Source organism: Rhineura floridana, chromosome 5 (genome assembly GCF_030035675.1).
Source record: "Rhineura floridana isolate rRhiFlo1 chromosome 5, rRhiFlo1.hap2, whole genome shotgun sequence".
NCBI classification, from domain to species: domain Eukaryota; kingdom Metazoa; phylum Chordata; class Lepidosauria; order Squamata; family Rhineuridae; genus Rhineura; species Rhineura floridana.
The window spans coordinates 187235173-187253555 of NC_084484.1; the positions used below are offsets into that span (position 1 = coordinate 187235173).

Consider the following 18383-nt stretch of genomic DNA (forward strand, 5'->3'; position numbering starts at 1 on the left):
AGTCTGCGCAAGAGAGAGGCAGCTCAGACTGGTGCCACAGGGCCAGGCTACAGTATGTAGCCGTGACTCCTGACCCATTAAAACGTGGTTGGGTAAATTTGCATTTATCCCATTAATTAAATGGAAGGGGAGGGAATGCAGTCAGGCCAGGGGTGGGCTATTTTCATGACCCCCTCATGCCTGTTATCCATAGCAGGGACATTGCAGTGTTCTTCTCCTGTCCTTGCCTCTGTGCATGGGCAGGGTTGGCGTGTCGCTCCTCAGTGTGCCTGCACTTCCAATGAGGTTTCTCCAGGCTCACCGCCTGATTTCTTTCTGTTTTCCCCGCAGAGATTTATCACACTCGGACTCAGACTCCTCCATCCCTCACCTGGGTGACCACCAGCGCACCTCCAGCTCAGCCCCCAGGCTGCTGCCCTCTAGGTCTGCGCTCTTGAACAGGTCCACAGATGAGGCAGCGGCTGCCTGCAGCCACCCGGCCCTCGGGGCTCCATTCTCGAGGAGTGGCAGCAGCAACAGGCACATGGAGCCTTCCTCCCTGCCAGAGCAGCTGCCCGAGAGCCCCATTGTGATGAAGAAAGTGATGATGCTGAACCACGGCCTGGAAAAGTCGTCCAGCCTGGGGGAGCTCAGCCAGTCCGCAACGGCCGGGGGCCGGCACGCCCCCCACTCCGACTCCTCCCGCTCGCACAGCCCCAGCTCCACAGAGCCCGACACCCCCTCGCCAACATCCGACTCCCGGCCCAACCACGCCGGCAAGGGCAGCACCCGCATCCCTCACTTGGCCTCCAAGAAGAACGGGGCAGGCGAGGAAGACAGCGGCTCCACGGGGGAGGAGACCGACTCTGGCCAGGGCAAGAAGAAGTTCCCGCTCAAGATCTTCAAGAAGCCCAAGAAATAGCCAGGGGGCGCAAGGAAGAGGGGAAACCCTAATGGGACAAGACCCCCACCCACCGGCAATGGGGCAGGGGAGGGAGAGCACCTTAGGGGCAGGGGCATGCACCGGCCTCCCCCCCCCTGCCCCTCCCTCCCTCTGCTCCCCTTTCACAGCTGCTGGAGGAGGAGCTGGGTAAAGCCTATTTATTTCATGACCTAGGCTGGCCGCCTTTCTCATATGTGCTGGAGAGGGAGACCGACCCTTGCTTCCGTGCATGGCTTCAGATAAACTCTCCCCCCCACCCCCTTTGCTCCACTGGATCCACCCCCCCCGCTGTGTCCACAGTTTTCCTTGCCCCAGCAGCCCCTCGCCGCCCTGCATGCCCAGGTTGCTCCTCTCCCGGTTCAGCTGTGAGTCCACGGCAGCAGCAGCGGAGTTTTTGAATGTGGGGGTTGTTGCATTGGGAGGGGGGGGGAAGCAGCCTTGCTCTGCTGTGACTCGGGTTTGGGGTGAAGGAGAGCTGTGCCTCCACCTTAGGGACTAGCCTCCTCACCTCAAGCAATGGGAAGAAGGTGCAGCAACAGAGCTGCCCCTGGGAAGGGTTGGGAGAAAGGAGGTGATTTCCGTCAGCCAGCAGCCTGGTAGCCCCTCAGGGGAAGGGAGGCAGGCAGGGCAGGACTTGCCGCTGTGCTGCTTCTGTCTCGGCCTCCTGCCCTGTGCTGCATTTCACTCCTCGAGACTGTGGGCCCTTCTTTCCGCTGTGTGTGACGGAAATAGGCAAAAGGGGCACATTTAGCCGCAGCTCTGTGGGCCCAGAGGCCTTGAGGGTACAAAGAGCTGCCCCCGGATCAAGGAGCACGGTTGGGGTCCTCCCAGCAGCAGCAGCAGCAGAGCACCACCCACCCCACCAGCGTGTCACCTCCTTCTCTAGGTAGGAAGAACATCTCCTTTAGAGGAAGCTGCTGCCAGCATGGCTTGGCTTGGCGGCTCCTCATGGCAGCGGATTGTTTGGGGTGAGCGGGGATAGGGGGCGGCTCTGGCTTCAGCAGGAGGGGGCACCACGTTACCCAGCTGAAGAAACCTTTGCAGTAGCTCCCCCCCAATGCACCTCTTGGTTGGTCTCCATCTCCGGAGCATCTGTGCTAGCGAGGTGGTGCCAACCTTGCAGGTGCTGCCTCCTTGTGAGAAAGGGGCGAGGTCAGAGTTGGCATGCCTACCACTAGCCAACAGAGCCAACTCATTTGCCTCGCTCGGCCTCCTCTGTGAGTAGCCCAGTGGAGGAGACCGCTTGCCTTCCCAGGTAGGGTGGCTCCTTTGGGGCTTGTGTAAGGGGGAGGCAGGAGAGAAGAGGGACTGCCCCTTGTTCCTGTCTTCCGTCTCCTTTGCACTTTAGAGTTAGGGTGAAAGTGGAGCATTGGGGCTGCTAGTGCAACCGTTTGATGGCTACACAGAGCTGCACAGGCACTTAGCGAGGGAGAAGCAGCGGCAGCAGCACGGCACCCCTGCCCAAGGCTCTGCGAGGCCCTGGAGCTCTGGCCTTCGCTGACAGGCCCGTTTTCCTCCAGAGGGGAGGCTGCCCGCCCCTGCCCAGAGCCCCGTCCCAGAGTGCCTCGGGGCAGGGGCGGGCAGCCTCCCCTCTGGAGGAAAACGGGCCTGTCAGCGAAGGCCAGAGCTCCAGGGCCTCGCAGAGCCTTGGGCAGGGGTGCCGTGCTGCTGCCGCTGCTTCTCCCTCGCTAAGTGCCTGTGCAGCTCTGCCTGGGCCTCCCTCTCTGGTCTGTGGCTCTGGGGAGAAAGGAGAGGCACTTGTGGGTGGGGTCTGGTCTCCGCTCAGGCAGGCCAGGGGGGACCTTTTTGCTCCAAGGTGACTTCAAAACTGACTCCACCTTCCAAGGCCAGTAGACAAAGAATGCACTGAGGGGGACGAGGAGCCAGGCCTGCTTGGCAGCCTCAAGGAAGTGGGGTGTCCGCTTCTCCGCCTGGGCGTCAGCTGTGCCGTCACACTCTGGAGAAGGCCTTGGCGCCAAGGAAAGCAGGCGCCTCCTCCACGAGATCAGTACCCGTCGGGATGCCAGCTGCGTTTCGGGCAGTGATGGGGCGCAGGGAGCGCCACTGAGTTTGAGGCCACCCTGCTCTGCATTGGCCAAGTCTGATTTTATTTAATGGCCATTTCATAAAACTGTTTTAAATCCAATAAAGCATGTGGGTCATTTTAATAGGTTGTGTGGCTATGTTGGTGCCTTTCCCAGAGGGAGGGCTGTGGGGCAACGTGGCCTCTGCGGAGAGCACCGGAAGACTGCCTTGCACCTGTAGCTTCCAGGCAGCAGCTCCCCCCCCCCCATGTGATGGGATGAAAGGCGGGCTGGTGCTGGTGGCACCTCCAGTGAACAGCAGCAGTAGTCTCCATCACTCCTTGCTTTGAGTGGGGGAGGAGATAGCCACACACTAGTGCCATAAAAAATCAAGTTTATCAAACCGCTTGCAGAGAACCCAAGAAGTTTATTCTGTGGGATGCTCCTTTACCACAGGCCAGAGGTCCACATCTAGTCTGCAAAGGGATATCAGCTGCAAGGCCCCCTCCCTTTATTTCTTCTCATTAGAACCACCTGATTTTGTGGCCAAGACGTGAAGAGCGAGATGCTGGCGTCTGAATAGGAAATATTTTTACAGCAGAGCTAATAGCTCAGGATTCACTTGTAGGGTCTGCAGCACTCCCGCTGGGAGCCAACTTTAGTGTCCTTTAGTTAATTAGAGGGCTCCTCCGGGCTCCTCCGACAGCAGACAATGGGACCGCCCTGGCAGGAGATTAAGGATGGAGAAGCTGCCCTGGCAGCTCTGTCATGAAAGCTGCAGAGACCAACTTTCTGCCTCCCACATCTTTAATCCTGGGGCCTCCGTTGCCATTCAGGAAGTGCTGGGCTCTGGCTGCCATCGGTCACTACTAATGCCAGTTTAGTCCCGGATCACACAGAGAGGTCACAAGGTCCCCCTTCCTTACAGCAGGGAAAGGCTCCTCATCCATCCTGGCTTGCATGCAGACATTCTATTGATTTTGCAGGAATTCTGAGGAACTAGGTGGTCTGAAAGAGACGTACACCCCAAAGAACGCCACAGTCAAGTTCACCGCTGAACCAGACTCTGCGTAGGGCACTGGCTTGTCAACAGATACCAATTGCAGAAAAACGGGGGGGGGGGATGAAACTGCTTGTTTGAACCTGCCTCTTGAGCAAGGAAGAATGATGGGGAGGCACAAAATGGTACATTTAGCAAATGACTAAGTTACCCCAAGGGGAAACTGAGGAAGTAGCCCAGAGACAGTGTGGGAGGGGTCCCTTCTACTCCAGCAGGTTACTGGACAAGGGCTGTCTTCTATGGAGCATCAAGTGTGCAAAAAAGGCCAGGAGAAACCTTTGGCCAATACTGGAAGACCGGCTGGGACTTCCGTGGGTTGGAACCAGGTCCACAGAGAGAGGCCAGAACTGGCTACAATTATAGCGACTCCTTCCTAACATCAGTCGAGTCAAAGAAGCTCTTGGAGACCAAGCCTGCAATGGTCTCAAGCCCAGCATAGCCAGCTGGCCAGAGTGGTAGGTGGCACCAACAGTGCCAAGGCAGGACTCTACCAGCACAAGCCTCCCCCAATTAAATATATATATAAAAAGTCTACACAGAAGTAGATGACCCTTGTAAAAAACAGTTTGGCCCTCTCTCAAATAGTATCATGTCTTCCTCATGGAGCATAGCCCCTTTATGACAGCCTCTCCTAGCAGGCCATCCCCTGCCCACTGAGAGTAGAGGAGGGAGGCTGATTTTGGGAAAGATGGCCAGCCCCACCCTGTGATGAGTTGCCCCTCTCTGTTGACCCACAGAATCAGGCTTCGCTGCTATCTGGCAGCTGCCAGCCCCCCGTGAAGTCGTTGTCAGTCAGGTTCACAGTGTATGGCGCATCAATGACCTCGTGGGCCACATCACGGCCGGTTGCAGTTCTCCAGGAGTTCAGAGGACGGATGGCTTTCCTGAACCGCTGAAAGAGCAGAAGAGAAAGTCCATTCGGTTAGTCATAGTTTCAGCTTTTCAAGATAATCAGTCTTGCTTCTTGAATTAAAAGGGTGTGAAACAAATCACACCAAGGGAGAAAGGCTCAGGCTTCGGAATAGCAGATGCTCTGCATGTAGGAAGTCCCAGTCAACTCCAAGTAGGGCTGGGAAGGACAGAAAGCCTGGAGAGCTGCTAGTACCCAGGAGAGACTAGAGACTGGAAGTGTGCCCTCCAGATGGTGGACTACAATTCCCATCAACCTTGGCCACCATGGGATAATGGGAGTTGTAGTCCAGTAACATCTGGAGGGCACCATGTTGGCTACCCCTGGGGTATTAGACACTGAGCCAGGCGGATCAATGGCTGGATGTGATAAAAGGCAGTCTCCTGTGTTCACACGATTGCTGCCTAAGCCTGGCATTTGCAGCCCAAGTGTTCAGCGTGCTTCCTATCGGTTCTCCACAAAAGAAACAACTGTTAAGCTGGAAGAGCAAATAGGTTGTCCAAGGCCCTCTACTGTGTTACGGCCGAGGTGAGATCTGAACTGGGGACTTAAACAGTCCGCTCCTCTAGCCACTATGCACCGCCAGATCTCAGGCCAAGGATAATGTCAAAGCAAACGGAAGGAGGTATTTTTCCACTGGTGGGGCTGTGCTGCCCTCCAGCTGCCAGACTCTTGAACCACCTTCTCCCGCCCCCATCACACTCACATCTGCCAGTGTCCCAGACTCCCTGAAGAGGGCAACGGCTGCCCAAAGGGGGATCTGGATGCAGGTCACAACTCCCATGCACACCCCCAGGGCCTCTGCCCAGCGGGGATATTCATACGTGCCGTAACGCAAAGTTGTGCTGGAGAGATCCAGGAAGATGTAGAAGAGGATGAACTGGGGAGAGAGCAGAGAGTCAGAACAATTGCACCACAACGCATCATTTCAAAACATGCAGAATTCCTTCCACGGAGTGGTGAAGAACTCCTCCCTGCTTATGCAAAATGCTTTTCAGTCACTAGTTATCAGGAATTCAGTGGCAGCAGCAAGAGACCAGAGATCACATTAAGGACAGCCACCTGCCGGCGATGCTGTGATTTGGATCCCTGCATTGCGCAGGGGGTTGGACTGGATGGCCTTGTAGGCCCCTTCCAACTCTACTATTCTATGATTCTATGAAGGGCCTATAAAAGCAGACATCTGCCTCCCTAAATCTACCCGTATCAGTCTATAAAAACTGCCAATATCATAATGCCGTTATATAAATCTATGGTGCAGCTGCATTTTGAATACTGTGTACAGTTTGGTTGCCTCATCTCAAAAAGGATATTGTAGCGCTGGAAAAGGTTCAGAAAAGGGCAGCCAAGATGATCAAGGGGATGGAGCAACTCCCCTCTGGGGAAAGGTTGAAGCATTTGAGGCTTTTTAATTTAGAGAAAAGGCGAGTCAGAGGCGACATGATAGAAGTGTATAAAATTATGCATTGGATAGAGAAAGTGGATAGAGAAAAGTTTTTCTCCCTCTCTCATGACACTAGAACTTGTGGGCATCCAATGAAGCTGAATGCTGGAAGATTCAGGACAGACACAAGAAAGTCCTTCACGCAGCACGTAGTTAACCTGTGGAATTTGCTCCCACAGAAACTGGGAGTGTGAACAAAGGACACAATATTTGGGCCTTTTAGGTTTTAAAAAAAGGCAAGTAAAGGGGGAGGTTTTGAGGTGTGTAAGATGGTGTGGAGAACCCATAGAGAGCTTTGTCTGCCTCTCAGAGTGGTATCCAATGCAAGTCCTACTCAGAGTAGACCTACTGAAGTTAAATAGACATGACTAACTTTGGTTCATTAATTTAAATGTGTCCACTCTGAGGTGAGTACAAGGCATAATACTGGTGGAGGATTCAGGACACACAAAAGAAAGTCCTCTTCACTCAGCAGAAAGTTAAGCTATCGAATCCACTCCCACAAGACTTGGAAGACTAAAAGAGGATTAGACAAATTCATGGAAGAAAAGGCTACCAGTGGCTGCTAGCCACAATGGCTATGCTCTGACTCGCCTGTTGGTGGCAGTCTGCATCTGAACAGCAGGTGCTGGGAAGCGCAGGAGGAGAGAGTGTTCCTGTTGCGCTCAGGTCCTGCTTTTACGGGACTTCCCATTGGGACACTGTGAGAACAGGATGCTGGACTGGATTGGCCTGATCCAGAAAAGCTCTTTTTATGTCCTTACCCAGAATATCTCCTGCTTTGGATTCTGAAATAATTTTTAATATCCAAGGTTGAGTATAGCTGTCAGACCTCCCTACCCTTCAGTCTAGCCAATGCCACCAATTACTGGCCCTACAGTCCACTTATTCAAACCAAGATGTACTTAGAGAACTCTTATTTTCCCCCAACGTGCACTGCACAAGAGGATTTAGATAAAACTCTCCCCTTCTCCCACACTCCCCCCCAACCTGTTGGGGGGGGGCAACATACCAGCAGCAGTCCTGGCGTGAAGATCACCCAACAGGCTTTAAAGTAAACCACCAACTGGCTGCACCAGGGCGGACAATGGCAGATCATGTCCACAATGTCTTGGCAGAACTGGTTCACACCTGAGTGATTGGGAGAGAAAGAAGAGAAGGGGGGTAGATGCGTAATAGATGGGACAGTGTGGGAAAACCAATCCTGCCCCCCAGACTGGGTCACCCCCCCTTTCTGCCCGGCTACTATCTGCATTCCAAAACTGATAGTCAAATAATCCTTGAAGCAGTATGAACAGCGATCATTATGAACATTATGAACATTATGAACAGCGATCAGTATGAACAGCAATCAGGGACGTTATAGCTGTGTCCCACTCCAGCGATGATAGCTCTCCTGCTATCATGGAGAACGATGGTCTCGGGGAAGGAGAGCATCCAGCTGAGGAAGAGGGAAACGATCCCTTAGAAGGGACCCATTCCTTGGGGGATGAGCAGCTATCCTCTCGTGCCGAGGATATATCTCCAGGGGGTGGAGGGATCCTTGTAGTGGATGATTCGATCATTAGGAACATAGACAGTGGAGTGTGTGATGGGCGTGTAGACCGCAAGGTGTTTTGCCTGCCTGGTGCGAAGGTTGCGTCGTTTAGATAGTTTGGTAGACAGTGCTGGGGAGGAGTCAGTGGTCGTGGTGCACGTTGGCACCAACGACATGGGGAAATGCAGCCGTGAGGTCCTGGAAGCAAAATTTAGGTTGCTAGGTAGGATGCTGAAAGCCAGGACCTCCAAGGTGGCTTTCTCTGAAATGCTACCGGTTCCACGCGCAGGACCAGCCAGACAGGCCCAGCTTTGCAGTCTCAATGCATGGATGAGACGATGGTGTCGGGTGGAAGGGTTCGGATTTGTTAGGCACTGGGGAACATTTTGGGACAAGCCGGGCCTGTACAAAAGGGACGGGCTCCACTTGAACCAGAATGGAACCAGACTGCTGGCACTTAAAATTAAAAAGGTGGCAGAGCAGCTTTTAAACTGACTGAGGGGGGAAACCCGACAGGAGCTGAGAAAGGTCCGGTTCGGAATAAACCTCCCCCCTGGGATAAAAACCAAAGAAATGATGAAATTTTAAAAGGGGTAGGCCTAGAAGTAGGCATTGTGAGAGCAGGGGCACAGGATATAAATTCAGAAGAGCAAAATTACCACAGGCCAACCCACAAGTGCCAAAGACACTTGAAGAGAGACACTGCTTACAAGTGCCTGTACGCTAATGCTAGGAGCCTCCGAACCAAGATGGGAGAACTGGAGTGCTTGGTCTTAGAGAAGAGCATTGATATAGTGAGCATAACGGAGACCTGGTGGAATGGAGAAAACCAGTGGGATACGGTTATCCCTGGATATAAACTATATCGGAAGGACAGGGAAGGACGTATTGGTGGCGGAGTCGCTCTATACGTGAAAGAGGGCATTGAATCCAGCAAGCTCGAAACCCCAAAAGAGGCAGACTCCTCCACAGAATCGTTGTGGGTGGTGATACCATGCCCCAGGAGGGACTTAATACTGGGAACGATCTATCGTCCCCCTGATCAAAATGCTCAGGGAGACCTGGAGATGAGATATGAAATTGAGGAAGCATCCAAACTAGGAAATGTGGTAGTAATGGGTGACTTCAACTACCCGGACATAGACTGGCTGCATATGTGTTCCAGTCATGACAAAGAAGCAAAGTTTCTAGATATTCTAAATGACTATGCCCTAGACCAGTTGGTCATGGAACCGACCAGAGGGACGGCAACCCTGGACTTAATCCTCAGTGGGGACCGGGACCTGGTGTGAGATGTAAGTGTTGTTGAACCGATTGGGAGCAGTGACCACAGTGCTATTAAATTAAACATACATGTAAATGGCCAATTGCCAAGAAAATCCAACACGGTCACATTTGACTTCAAAAGAGGAAACTTCACAAAAATGAGAGGATTGGTAAAAAGAAAGCTGAAAAACAAAGTCCAGAGGGTCACATCACTCGAAAATGCTTGGAAGTTGTTTAAAAACACTATATTAGAAGCTCAACTGGAGTGCATACCGCAGACCAGAAAAGGTACCGCCAGGGCAAGGAGGTGCCAGCATGGTTAACGAGCAAAGTCAAGGAAGCTCTTAGAGGCAAAAAGTCTTCCTTCAGAAAATGGAAGTCTTGTCCAAATGAAGAAAATAAAAAAGAACACAAACTCTGGCAAAAGAAATGCAAGAAGACAATAAGGGACGCTAAAAAAGAATTTGAGGAGCACATTGCTAAGAACATAAAAACCAACAACAAAAAATTCTATAAATACATTCAAAGCAGGAGACCATCTAGGGAGACAATTGGACCCTTGGATGATAAGGGAGTCAAAGGTGTACTAAAGAACGATAAGGAGATTGCAGAGAAGCTAAATGAATTCTTTGCATCTGTCTTCACAGTGGAAGATATAGGGCAGATCCCTGAACCTGAACTAACATTTGCAGGAAGGGATTCTGAGGAACTGAGACAAATAGTGGTAACAAGAGAGGAAGTTCTAGGCTTAATGGACAATATAAAAACTGACAAATCACCGGGCCCGGATGGCATCCACCCGAGAGTTCTCAAAGAACTCAAATGTGAAATTGCTGATCTGCTAACTAAAATATGTAACTTATTATAAAATATGTAAAATATGTAACAGTTCTCCCAATGGAGGGCTGTAGAAAGTGGAGTCCCTCAAGGATCGGTATTGGGACCTGTACTTTCAACTTGTTCATTAATGACCTAGAATTAGGAGTGAGCAGTGAAGTGGCCAAGTTTGCTGACGACACTAAATTGTTCAGAGTTGTTAAAACAAAAAGGGATTGTGAAGAGCTCCAAAAAGATCTCTCCAAACTGAGTGAATGGGCGGAAAAATGGCAAATATAAACAAGTGTAAAATTATGCATATTGGAGCAAAAAATCTTAATTTCACATATACGCTCATGGGGTCTGAACTGGCGGTGACCGACCAGGAGAGAGACCTCGGGGTTGTAGTGGACAGCACGATGAAAATGTCGACCCAGTGTGCGGCAGCTGTGAAAAAGGCAAATTCCATGCTAGCGATAATTAGGAAAGGTATTGAAAATAAAACAGCCGATATCATAATGCCGTTGTATAAATCTATGGTGCGGCCGCATTTGGAATACTGTGTACAGTTCTGGTCGCCTCATCTCAAAAAGGATATTCTAGAGTTGGAAAAGGTTCAGAAGAGGGCAACCAGAACGATCAAGGGGATGGAGCGACTCCCTTACGAGGAAAGGTTGCAGCATTTGGGGCTTTTTAGTTTAGAGAAAAGGCGGGTCAGAGGAGACATGATAGAAGTGTATAAAATTATGCATGGCATTGAGAAAGTGGATAGAGAAAAGTTCTTCTCCCTCTCTCATAATACTAGAACTCGTGGACATTCAAAGAAGCTGAATGTTGGAAGATTCAGGACAGACAAAAGGAAGTACTTCTTTACTCAGCGCATAGTTAAACTATGGAATTTGCTCCCACAAGATGCAGTAATGGCCACCAGCTTGGACGGCTTTAAAAGAAGATTAGACAAATTCATGGAGGACAGGGCTATCAATGGCTACTAGCCGTGATGGCTGTGCTGTGCCACCCTAGTCAGAGGCAGCATGCTTCTGAAAACCAGTTGCCGGAAGCCTCAGGAGGGGAGAGTGTTCTTGCACTCGGGTCCTGCTTGTGGGCTTCCCCCAGGCACCTGGTTGGCCACTGTGAGAACAGGATGCTGGACTAGATGGGCCACTGGCCTGATCCAGCAGGCTCTTCTTATGTTCTTATGTTCTTATTTGCCTCCCGGCTTGTGGTTTCTCTCCAAACAAGGCATGAGCATGTTCTTGCCTTACAGCTTGTGGGCTTTTTTTGAGGGGTGGTGGTGGGAGGGCTCAAATTGTGTGTTCACATTAAACCACAATTGGTTTTTAACTATGGCAGAATGTGATGTGTGAACTGGTTCCTACGGGCTGCAGTCGTAACGACTTGTGGCTGTGGTTTCTTTATCTGCTCTTTTATCTGCAGTTGTTTCCGTTTTAATTGTTGGACCCCACATCAGGGGATTTAGGATTAAGGTGGGACAGAAGTATTCTTAACAAAGATGGTCCCAGAAGGGTAGCCCTGGGTGTCAACTACACTCTCCTGTGCATGTTTCAGGGGGACGGGGGCGCATTTATACAACATTTAGATGATGGAAGAACTGCAGAAATATGATTGCTTCAAAACCGCTGTTGGGCTGAAGATGCAGCTAAAAGAGATTGCTCCTAAAAATGGACACTGAAAGTTCAGCAGAACAAGGCCTGCCCTGCCAAGCAGTTGAGTAGAGCCACCTGCTTCAGATGCAACATGGAGGGTGAGGAGGTAGGAAACAGAGGAGGGTAGAAACCCGTGTCTAAAAGTCTGGCTCCGTAACTCAAAGTAAATATCAGCCCTCCTGCAGGCCTTTGGAGTTCCATTTCAGGGAGCAAAAAAATGTCTCAAGTTGGCACTGCAGCTCAAGGAGGAGAAAATGTTGGCCTCCTGGGCAGATCTGGAACACACTGGGGGCGGAACCCCCCCAAGGGTCACTTACCGTAGAAGAAGGTAACTCCGAGGCACATGAAGAGGGCAATGATGATGAGGCCAAAACTTGTGCTGTAAGCATCGATGAGGGTGAACCAATAAATGCCGCCCTGCAGGAAGAAAACCACACACATCTGGCAGCTGGACAAGGAGAGGGTTAGGGACTGTTAAGGGCTGGCCCCTCCCATGTGTCCGCCTTTGCCAGCCTTGCCCCCTCCTCTGATTGCTTTGCACTACATCTCCCATCAGACCAGGCTGGCCTGGGCTGATGGGAGTTGCAATCCAAAACATCCAGCAGGCGCCAACCTAAATTCTTGACTGTCCTGGATAGTTTTGCCTTTCCTGAGAACCCCCAAATCCTCTTCCTGGCCACTGAGCAGCCCCCCAAGAGCTCCGGTGGCTACATCAAAGCAAAGTACTTTCCAACCCACTTCGTTTCTTCTGCTCACTTGACTGCTCAGGAAGGTCATTTTGCTAGTTACAAGCTGCTCAACGGCACGTCATGCCGGAGACCTTCGAGCTGAGCCATCTCATTAGCAAAGTTTTTCAGCGCCTAATTAGCTCATTTTCCAATGACAATAAATCATGAGAGTCTTCTGTGGACAGCCAAATACAGACAGACAGACCCAACTAAGTATGTGACACATCTTAGCAGCTGTGGCTTTAACATCCATCTAGGAGTAAGATCCTAGCAACAGGAGGCACAGGAAGGGAAGGCCCAGATCCTGAAAGATATAGGGATTACTGAGTATGAGCCACGGGCTATAAACCAGATGCTGGAGTTTGCTTATAGTAAGTTTATCTCTAATTTATTTCCTAAAAAATGTAGTTGGATGTCTAGCTTGCCTCCATGTTGAAGTTTTAGGTGCATAAGAACAAATGCCCTTATAAAGAGGATGCTGAGAACATCAGGAAAAACTTCCTAACTGTTAGAGTGGTAAGAAAATGGAACCAATGACCTCAGGAAGTGGTGGGCTCTCCAACACTGGAGGCCTTCAAGAGGCAGCTGGACAGCCACCAATCGGGGATGCTTTAAGTTGGATTCCGGCATTGAGCAGGGGGTTGGACTAGATGGCCTTAGAGGCCCCTTCCAACTCTACGATTCTATGATCTATTCTATGATCTAAGAGCCCTGCAGCAACTGCTGGATCAGGCCAAAGGAGGCCCATCTAGTCCAGCATCCTGTTCTTACATTGGGCAACCAGATGCTTCTCTGGGAGGCCCCAAAGTGGGGCCTGAGGGCAGGAAAAAGCAGGAGCAGGAAGAACAGAAAGGGATGAAAGAGGACACCCCCCCCAAGCTCCGGTTTGTACCACCAAAGGTCTGGTTACCTCAGTAATCAACAGGAGGCCCAGGAGGTAGAAGGCAAAACAGAGAGCAGCCAGGAAGAGGGCTTTACGCCTCCAGTCGCGCAGGGACGGGAACTCGTCAATCACTGCCCTCGTGATGCCTTCCATGTTCCCAAACTAGAAAGACAGACAGGCATCAGTGGAGAGGGTGGGGAAGAGCAACAGCAACCCACCCCCCACCCCACCCACAGATGCATCTCCAGAGTCCCTAGCTGGAGCAAAAAAAGAAAAGAAAAGCCTGGGAAACCAAAGTAAGCCTCCACTTAGTGCCAGAAAGCACAAATTCAGCACCAGGCAAGCTTCCCTGGGGTTTGTTACACACAGTGGCTGCTCAGGAGCAAGAGGTTTGGGGATGCATCAATGGACATCGTCCCGTTGATGTATCAGTGGGGGATCTCTGGTCCGTAGGCAACATTTGGCCTGCAAAGCCACTTTGAATGGGCCATGAGGGCGTTTCTAGCAAACTCTGTTCAGCCATCTACTACGTGAGGTCATTTTTGGCCTCTGGCCCACCCGCGCTCAGAGCACGGCCCCCGAAGGCTGGCTGCACCTGAGTCCATCCCCCACTTAATGGACATCTCTAAAAACATTGCCTCTCCAAGTGCCCGCTTGGATGCTATGCGGCCTGGCCAGCCTCTGGCACAGGGGCAGGCATGGCGTGTGGATCCCCATGGGGTGCACAGAGGGTGTGTGGGGAGGGTCAGAGAACAATGCCTGCAACTGACCAAAGTGTCCACTCCGAGGGTGAAGAGCATCAGGAAGAAAAGGATGGACCAGAAGGCTGATCCTGGCAGCAGAGCAAGGGCTTCTGGGTAGGCTACAAAAGCCAGGCCTGGACCTGAGGAAGGAGGGAGAGTTTCACACAATCTCTTTCATGTCTGGCAGGGAACCATGGGGGCGGGGGGGGGATTCCCTCAACACTCACAAGCATGAAGGACATAGCATAGTGGAGCCCCCACATACTGAGTACATGAAGCAGTGGTAAAGAGGGCCTCCAGCCACGTGCAGAGTGTATTTCTCCCTGTCGATCAAGTATGCACAGCTGGTCTACCTACAACGTTGAATGGGGGGTCGGGTCCTCGGCAAAGGTGAAGCTGCATAATGAGCCAGAAGCCCGATGTGAAAAGCAGCCACAGAGTTGGGGGCTTCAGTGTTTTAATCAATAGAAGCAAGGCATTAGGCTCTCTGCGCAGTCTGGAAGCCACAGGAACGTAAATGCCTGGATGCTGGATCAGACCAAACGGAACCCGTCTAGCTGAGCACCCTGCTGTCACAATGGCCCCCCAGATGCTCCAATGGGAACCTGCAAGCAAGACTTGAGCGCAACGGCACTCTCTTCCCCACTTGTGATTCCCAGCAGTTGATAAACTGCCTCCAACAGCGGAGGTAGCCACTGTGGCTAGTAGCCATGGATAGCCTTATCCTCCATGAATTTGCCCCACACTGAGCTCCAAACCTAGAGGCCCCGACCCCAAATTCTTGCTCCTGTGTCCAGATTGCAATGCACTCCAGGGTCGGACGGTGTGCCAAGTGGAGGGAGGAATCTCTGTGGCCGGGGGGCCAAATCTAGCGGCTGCTTCCTACACAGAAGTACTTGCGCTGTTGTCCTAGCTGTGTGGCCCCAGAGAAGCCTTCAAAGCAGGGCTGGGTGTCTCCCACACAACATAACTCAACCCTGTGCAGCAAGAAAAGGCTACACGCTCCAACCTGTGCACTTATTTTGCCTTATTTGCATGTCTTGCATAATGTATTATGCTCCTCTGAGCTCTGGGAGGGCAAAGATCAAAGAGCAGCCCTGCTGGAACAGACCATCAAGCCTAGCACCGGGAGGAGGGGGTGTCAGCCCAAGAACTCTGCAGGGAACAGACACTGCCTGCACCTGCCTGCCACACCCACCCACAACTGGAGATGTCACCACCCATCACACACATGCGGCACCAGGAAGGGCCAGACGATTTCCACCCAAGTGCTAAATTCATCCAGCCCAGTCTGGAAAGCAGATTGGATTAAAACTACCTAAAAACAATCCCAGGTGCAAAGTTGTTCCACGCCTTCATCAAGGACAGCGCAAGTCATCTTTCAGAGGTTAAAAAAGAAGAAGTTGCAGGTTGGGCAGAGACTTCTCTGCTCTTGCTTAGGAACTGGATCTCCCGGCTCCTGTTATGCCGAGGGACCAGGCGGCAAACTCTCTTGTGCGGAATTAATACCACCTGAGGCTGGAGACCAAGATCTCCAGGTCTCCTGGTGGCACCACATGGAAGATGCCTTGCCCAGGACTAGGACCTTGCTCTGCACACTGTTTGGAGCACAACTAAGGTAAACTGGCCATGAGCCAGAGGTCAAAAAGCAGGCACACTCCCCCCCCCCAAGATATTTATTTATTTATTCCATTTCTACCCCGCCTTTCTTTTCATGATAGAACCCCAAGGCGGCTTCCATACGGTGCCCAGGCGGTCTCCCATCCAGGCACTGACCAGACCTGACCCTGCTTAGCTTCAGCAGGGAGCTGGCCTCATGTGCCTTCAGACCACAGCCTGGCACCAATATCCAGTAGCCTAAAGGTCCCAGAGTGGACCGGCCCAAACAGAAGCCACTCCCCAAAGCAAGAGAGGGTCCACCTCAGTCTCCATACCTGAATCTGCCACTTGCCCCACAGGGACCTTCTTTCGCCAAGCCATGTGGCCGAGGACAGAGAAAATGGCAAAGCCAGCAAAGAAGCTGGTGCAGCAGTTCCCAATAGCGATGACCAGGGTGTCCCTGCAGGCCGAAGACATTACGACATGGGCAAGGAGGAACGGAGGGCTCCAGAGGGGCCGGGCGCACACATGCAGTGACTTATTGCCTGACAGTCATTATCCCTCCTTTCTTCCGTCAAGGGACCCAGGGTGGCAGGCCACGATCCAGGCACTGGCCAGACCCTGCCTGCTTCGCTTCAGCAAGGAGGTAGCCTCACACGCCCTAGGGATGCACCACCCAGAGGCTTCCGAAAGCTGGAATGGATTTTAAAAACTGAAAGCAGATTTGGTGCTGGGAATCTAGAGGACCATTTTCTTGTCTGAATGAGTTTTCAGTTTGGTAGATTTCACTTCAGGGGCCCTCACAGCCCAGCGCTCTCTCACCTGATCACGTTATTATCAAACTTGTTGTAGGAAGCCATGGACAGGAGACCCCCAAAGCCAATGCCCAGAGAGTAGAAGACTTGGGAGGCAGCATCATTCCAGACCTTAGGCAAGGAGCGAGAAGGGGCAGGGAGAAAAAGAGATTTTTTACTCAGGAGGATTCACTTTCCCCCTCCTCCATGGAACAACTTATGCAGCCACAACTTTTCAAGTTGCCACTCTCTTCGTTTGCATATGTTAAGAGGCATGCAGAGATGCAAAGATGTGGCTCTCAAAAGGATAACAAATGAGAATTTTTAAAAAATCACAGAAGATCAACAAGTAAAACCAATTACCTAGAAATATAATTAATATACAACCAATGAGGAAGGCCTGCCTAAAAAAACAAATCACATCACACCCATGGCCAGATTATAATGGTCCAATTGCAACAATTGCACCATGGTCCACAACTGCAAGGGGACCTGGACTTTGAGCTTTCATTACACAACAAAAATAAGTGTCTAGCCCTCCTAGAAGGAAAGCTATGAAGAAAACCATACAGGCAACCTTCCAAGCAATTTCTGTGAAGTGAGCCAACCTGACTGCTCCCACCATTCAATGTTTTTAGGCAGTGAGTGTTTTCTTTTTTATCAATGGTGGCAAAAAATTTGTCGTGAAACTGCACATACTCAGATTATTTTTCCATAAGAGCTTACGGCATAATAAATTTGTTAGTCTTTAAGATACCAGAAGACTTATTCCTGGTACCTTATTTCATCTGTTTCTTTTTGAGGAGGAAAATGTAAATGTTCTGCCTTCAAGTCGATTCTGACTTGTGGCGACCCTCTGAATAGGGTTTTCATGAGGCTGAGAGGCAGGGACTGGCCCAAGGTCACCCAGCGAGCTTCATGGCTGTGTGGGGATTCGAACCCTGGTCTCCCAGGCCGTAGTCCAACACCTTAACCACTACACCACACTGGAAGGGGCCCCTATTTTGCTAACTGCACCAGGGCCCCCCAACCCCCTTAAGTCAGCTCTGATCACACCATTTTGGTCCTATTGTTGCATCCTTATGGGCTAAGAACAGCCTTCACCAACCTGCCTCCTTTTTGGACTATAAATCCCATCAGCTCTGCTGACTGGGGCTGATGGGAGCTTTAGTCCACAACCTCTGGAGGACAGTAGGTTGGGGAAGGCTGGGCTAGAAACTTAGCCTTTTTATTTTGCTTTTTTTAAGACTACGGAAGCTGGATTCTCAGTGCACCCAGCACTGAACTCCCTGCAAGGCAGTCACGGAGCATGTGCCCCTCTCCCCCGAAGGCATACTTGAGCACTGTGCAAGCGGCTCCAGTCTGCAGAGAGGTAAAAGTGCACTCCCTCGATGGAGCCCTCCAGGGTCGCTCCTCGGATGATCAGCACAGCGATGACCACGTATGGGAAAGTAGCTGTGAAGTACACCACCTGCACGGGCAGAGGAGGAAGGGCTCAGAGGAAGGGGTCAGCCAGCCAGCCAGTGCGGGGGGGGGGAAAGGATGGGGGGGACCAAGGTGGCTGATCCCCCATTTGGGCTCCTGAAGTCAGAGCCTGGCCGTTCCTGCAGCAAGTTGGGTTGGGGAGGAGAGGGACAGGAGGGGTAGCGATGTGAAGGCCTGGGGAAAAAACAGAAAAATGTTTTGGGGAAAAACTGGAGGGGAGGGGGAGAACTGGAGAAAAAACAGGGGGGGGCTGCACTATTTTTGACCCCAGGCCTTCACATTTCTAGGGCGAGGAGAGTCAGTCAAGTGAAGGTCGACTGCACAGGGGAGAGATCCCTATGTCACCCCACTCAGGCCACTCACCTTGCCTGAACTGTGGATCCCCTTCAGCATGCACAGGAAGATGACCAGCCACGCAAGCAGCAGGCACAGAGCCAGTGGCCACCGCACCGGGCCAGGGTCGCCAAGGCCAGAGCTGTGCACCACCCCAAGCACCTGTTTGCTG

At 51.7% G+C, this 18383-nt stretch overlaps 2 protein-coding genes across 18 annotated transcripts in view; one reads left to right on the plus strand and one right to left on the minus strand.

Moving 5' to 3' along the window:
• STIM1 (stromal interaction molecule 1) overlaps positions 1–2346 on the plus strand; it is a 160243-nt gene extending 157897 nt beyond the window's left edge. For all 12 annotated transcript variants that reach the window (XM_061629239.1, XM_061629237.1, XM_061629236.1 and 9 more), the window contains one exon: positions 331–2346. In XM_061629239.1, coding sequence (XP_061485223.1) covers positions 331–901 — 571 coding nt within the window. In that variant the 3' untranslated portion in view covers positions 902–2346. The remainder of the gene's footprint in view (positions 1–330) is intronic.
• Positions 2347–3068: 722 nt separating this feature from the next.
• The window catches only part of LOC133385689 (sodium-dependent proline transporter-like), a 33057-nt gene continuing 17742 nt past the window's right edge, over positions 3069–18383 (minus strand). For 5 of the 6 annotated variants that reach the window (XM_061629252.1, XM_061629247.1, XM_061629251.1 and 2 more), the window contains 10 exons: positions 18242–18380; positions 17730–17864; positions 16422–16525; positions 15935–16059; positions 14028–14140; positions 13285–13419; positions 11964–12063; positions 7373–7491; positions 5623–5796; positions 3069–4898 (listed from right to left, as the gene is read on the minus strand). In XM_061629252.1, coding sequence (XP_061485236.1) covers positions 4746–4898; positions 5623–5796; positions 7373–7491; positions 11964–12063; positions 13285–13419; positions 14028–14140; positions 15935–16059; positions 16422–16525; positions 17730–17864; positions 18242–18380 — 1297 coding nt within the window. In that variant the 3' untranslated portion in view covers positions 3069–4745. The remainder of the gene's footprint in view (positions 4899–5622; positions 5797–7372; positions 7492–11963; positions 12064–13284; positions 13420–14027; positions 14141–15934; positions 16060–16421; positions 16526–17729; positions 17865–18241; positions 18381–18383) is intronic. The other variant, XM_061629248.1, reaches the window with a different exon arrangement.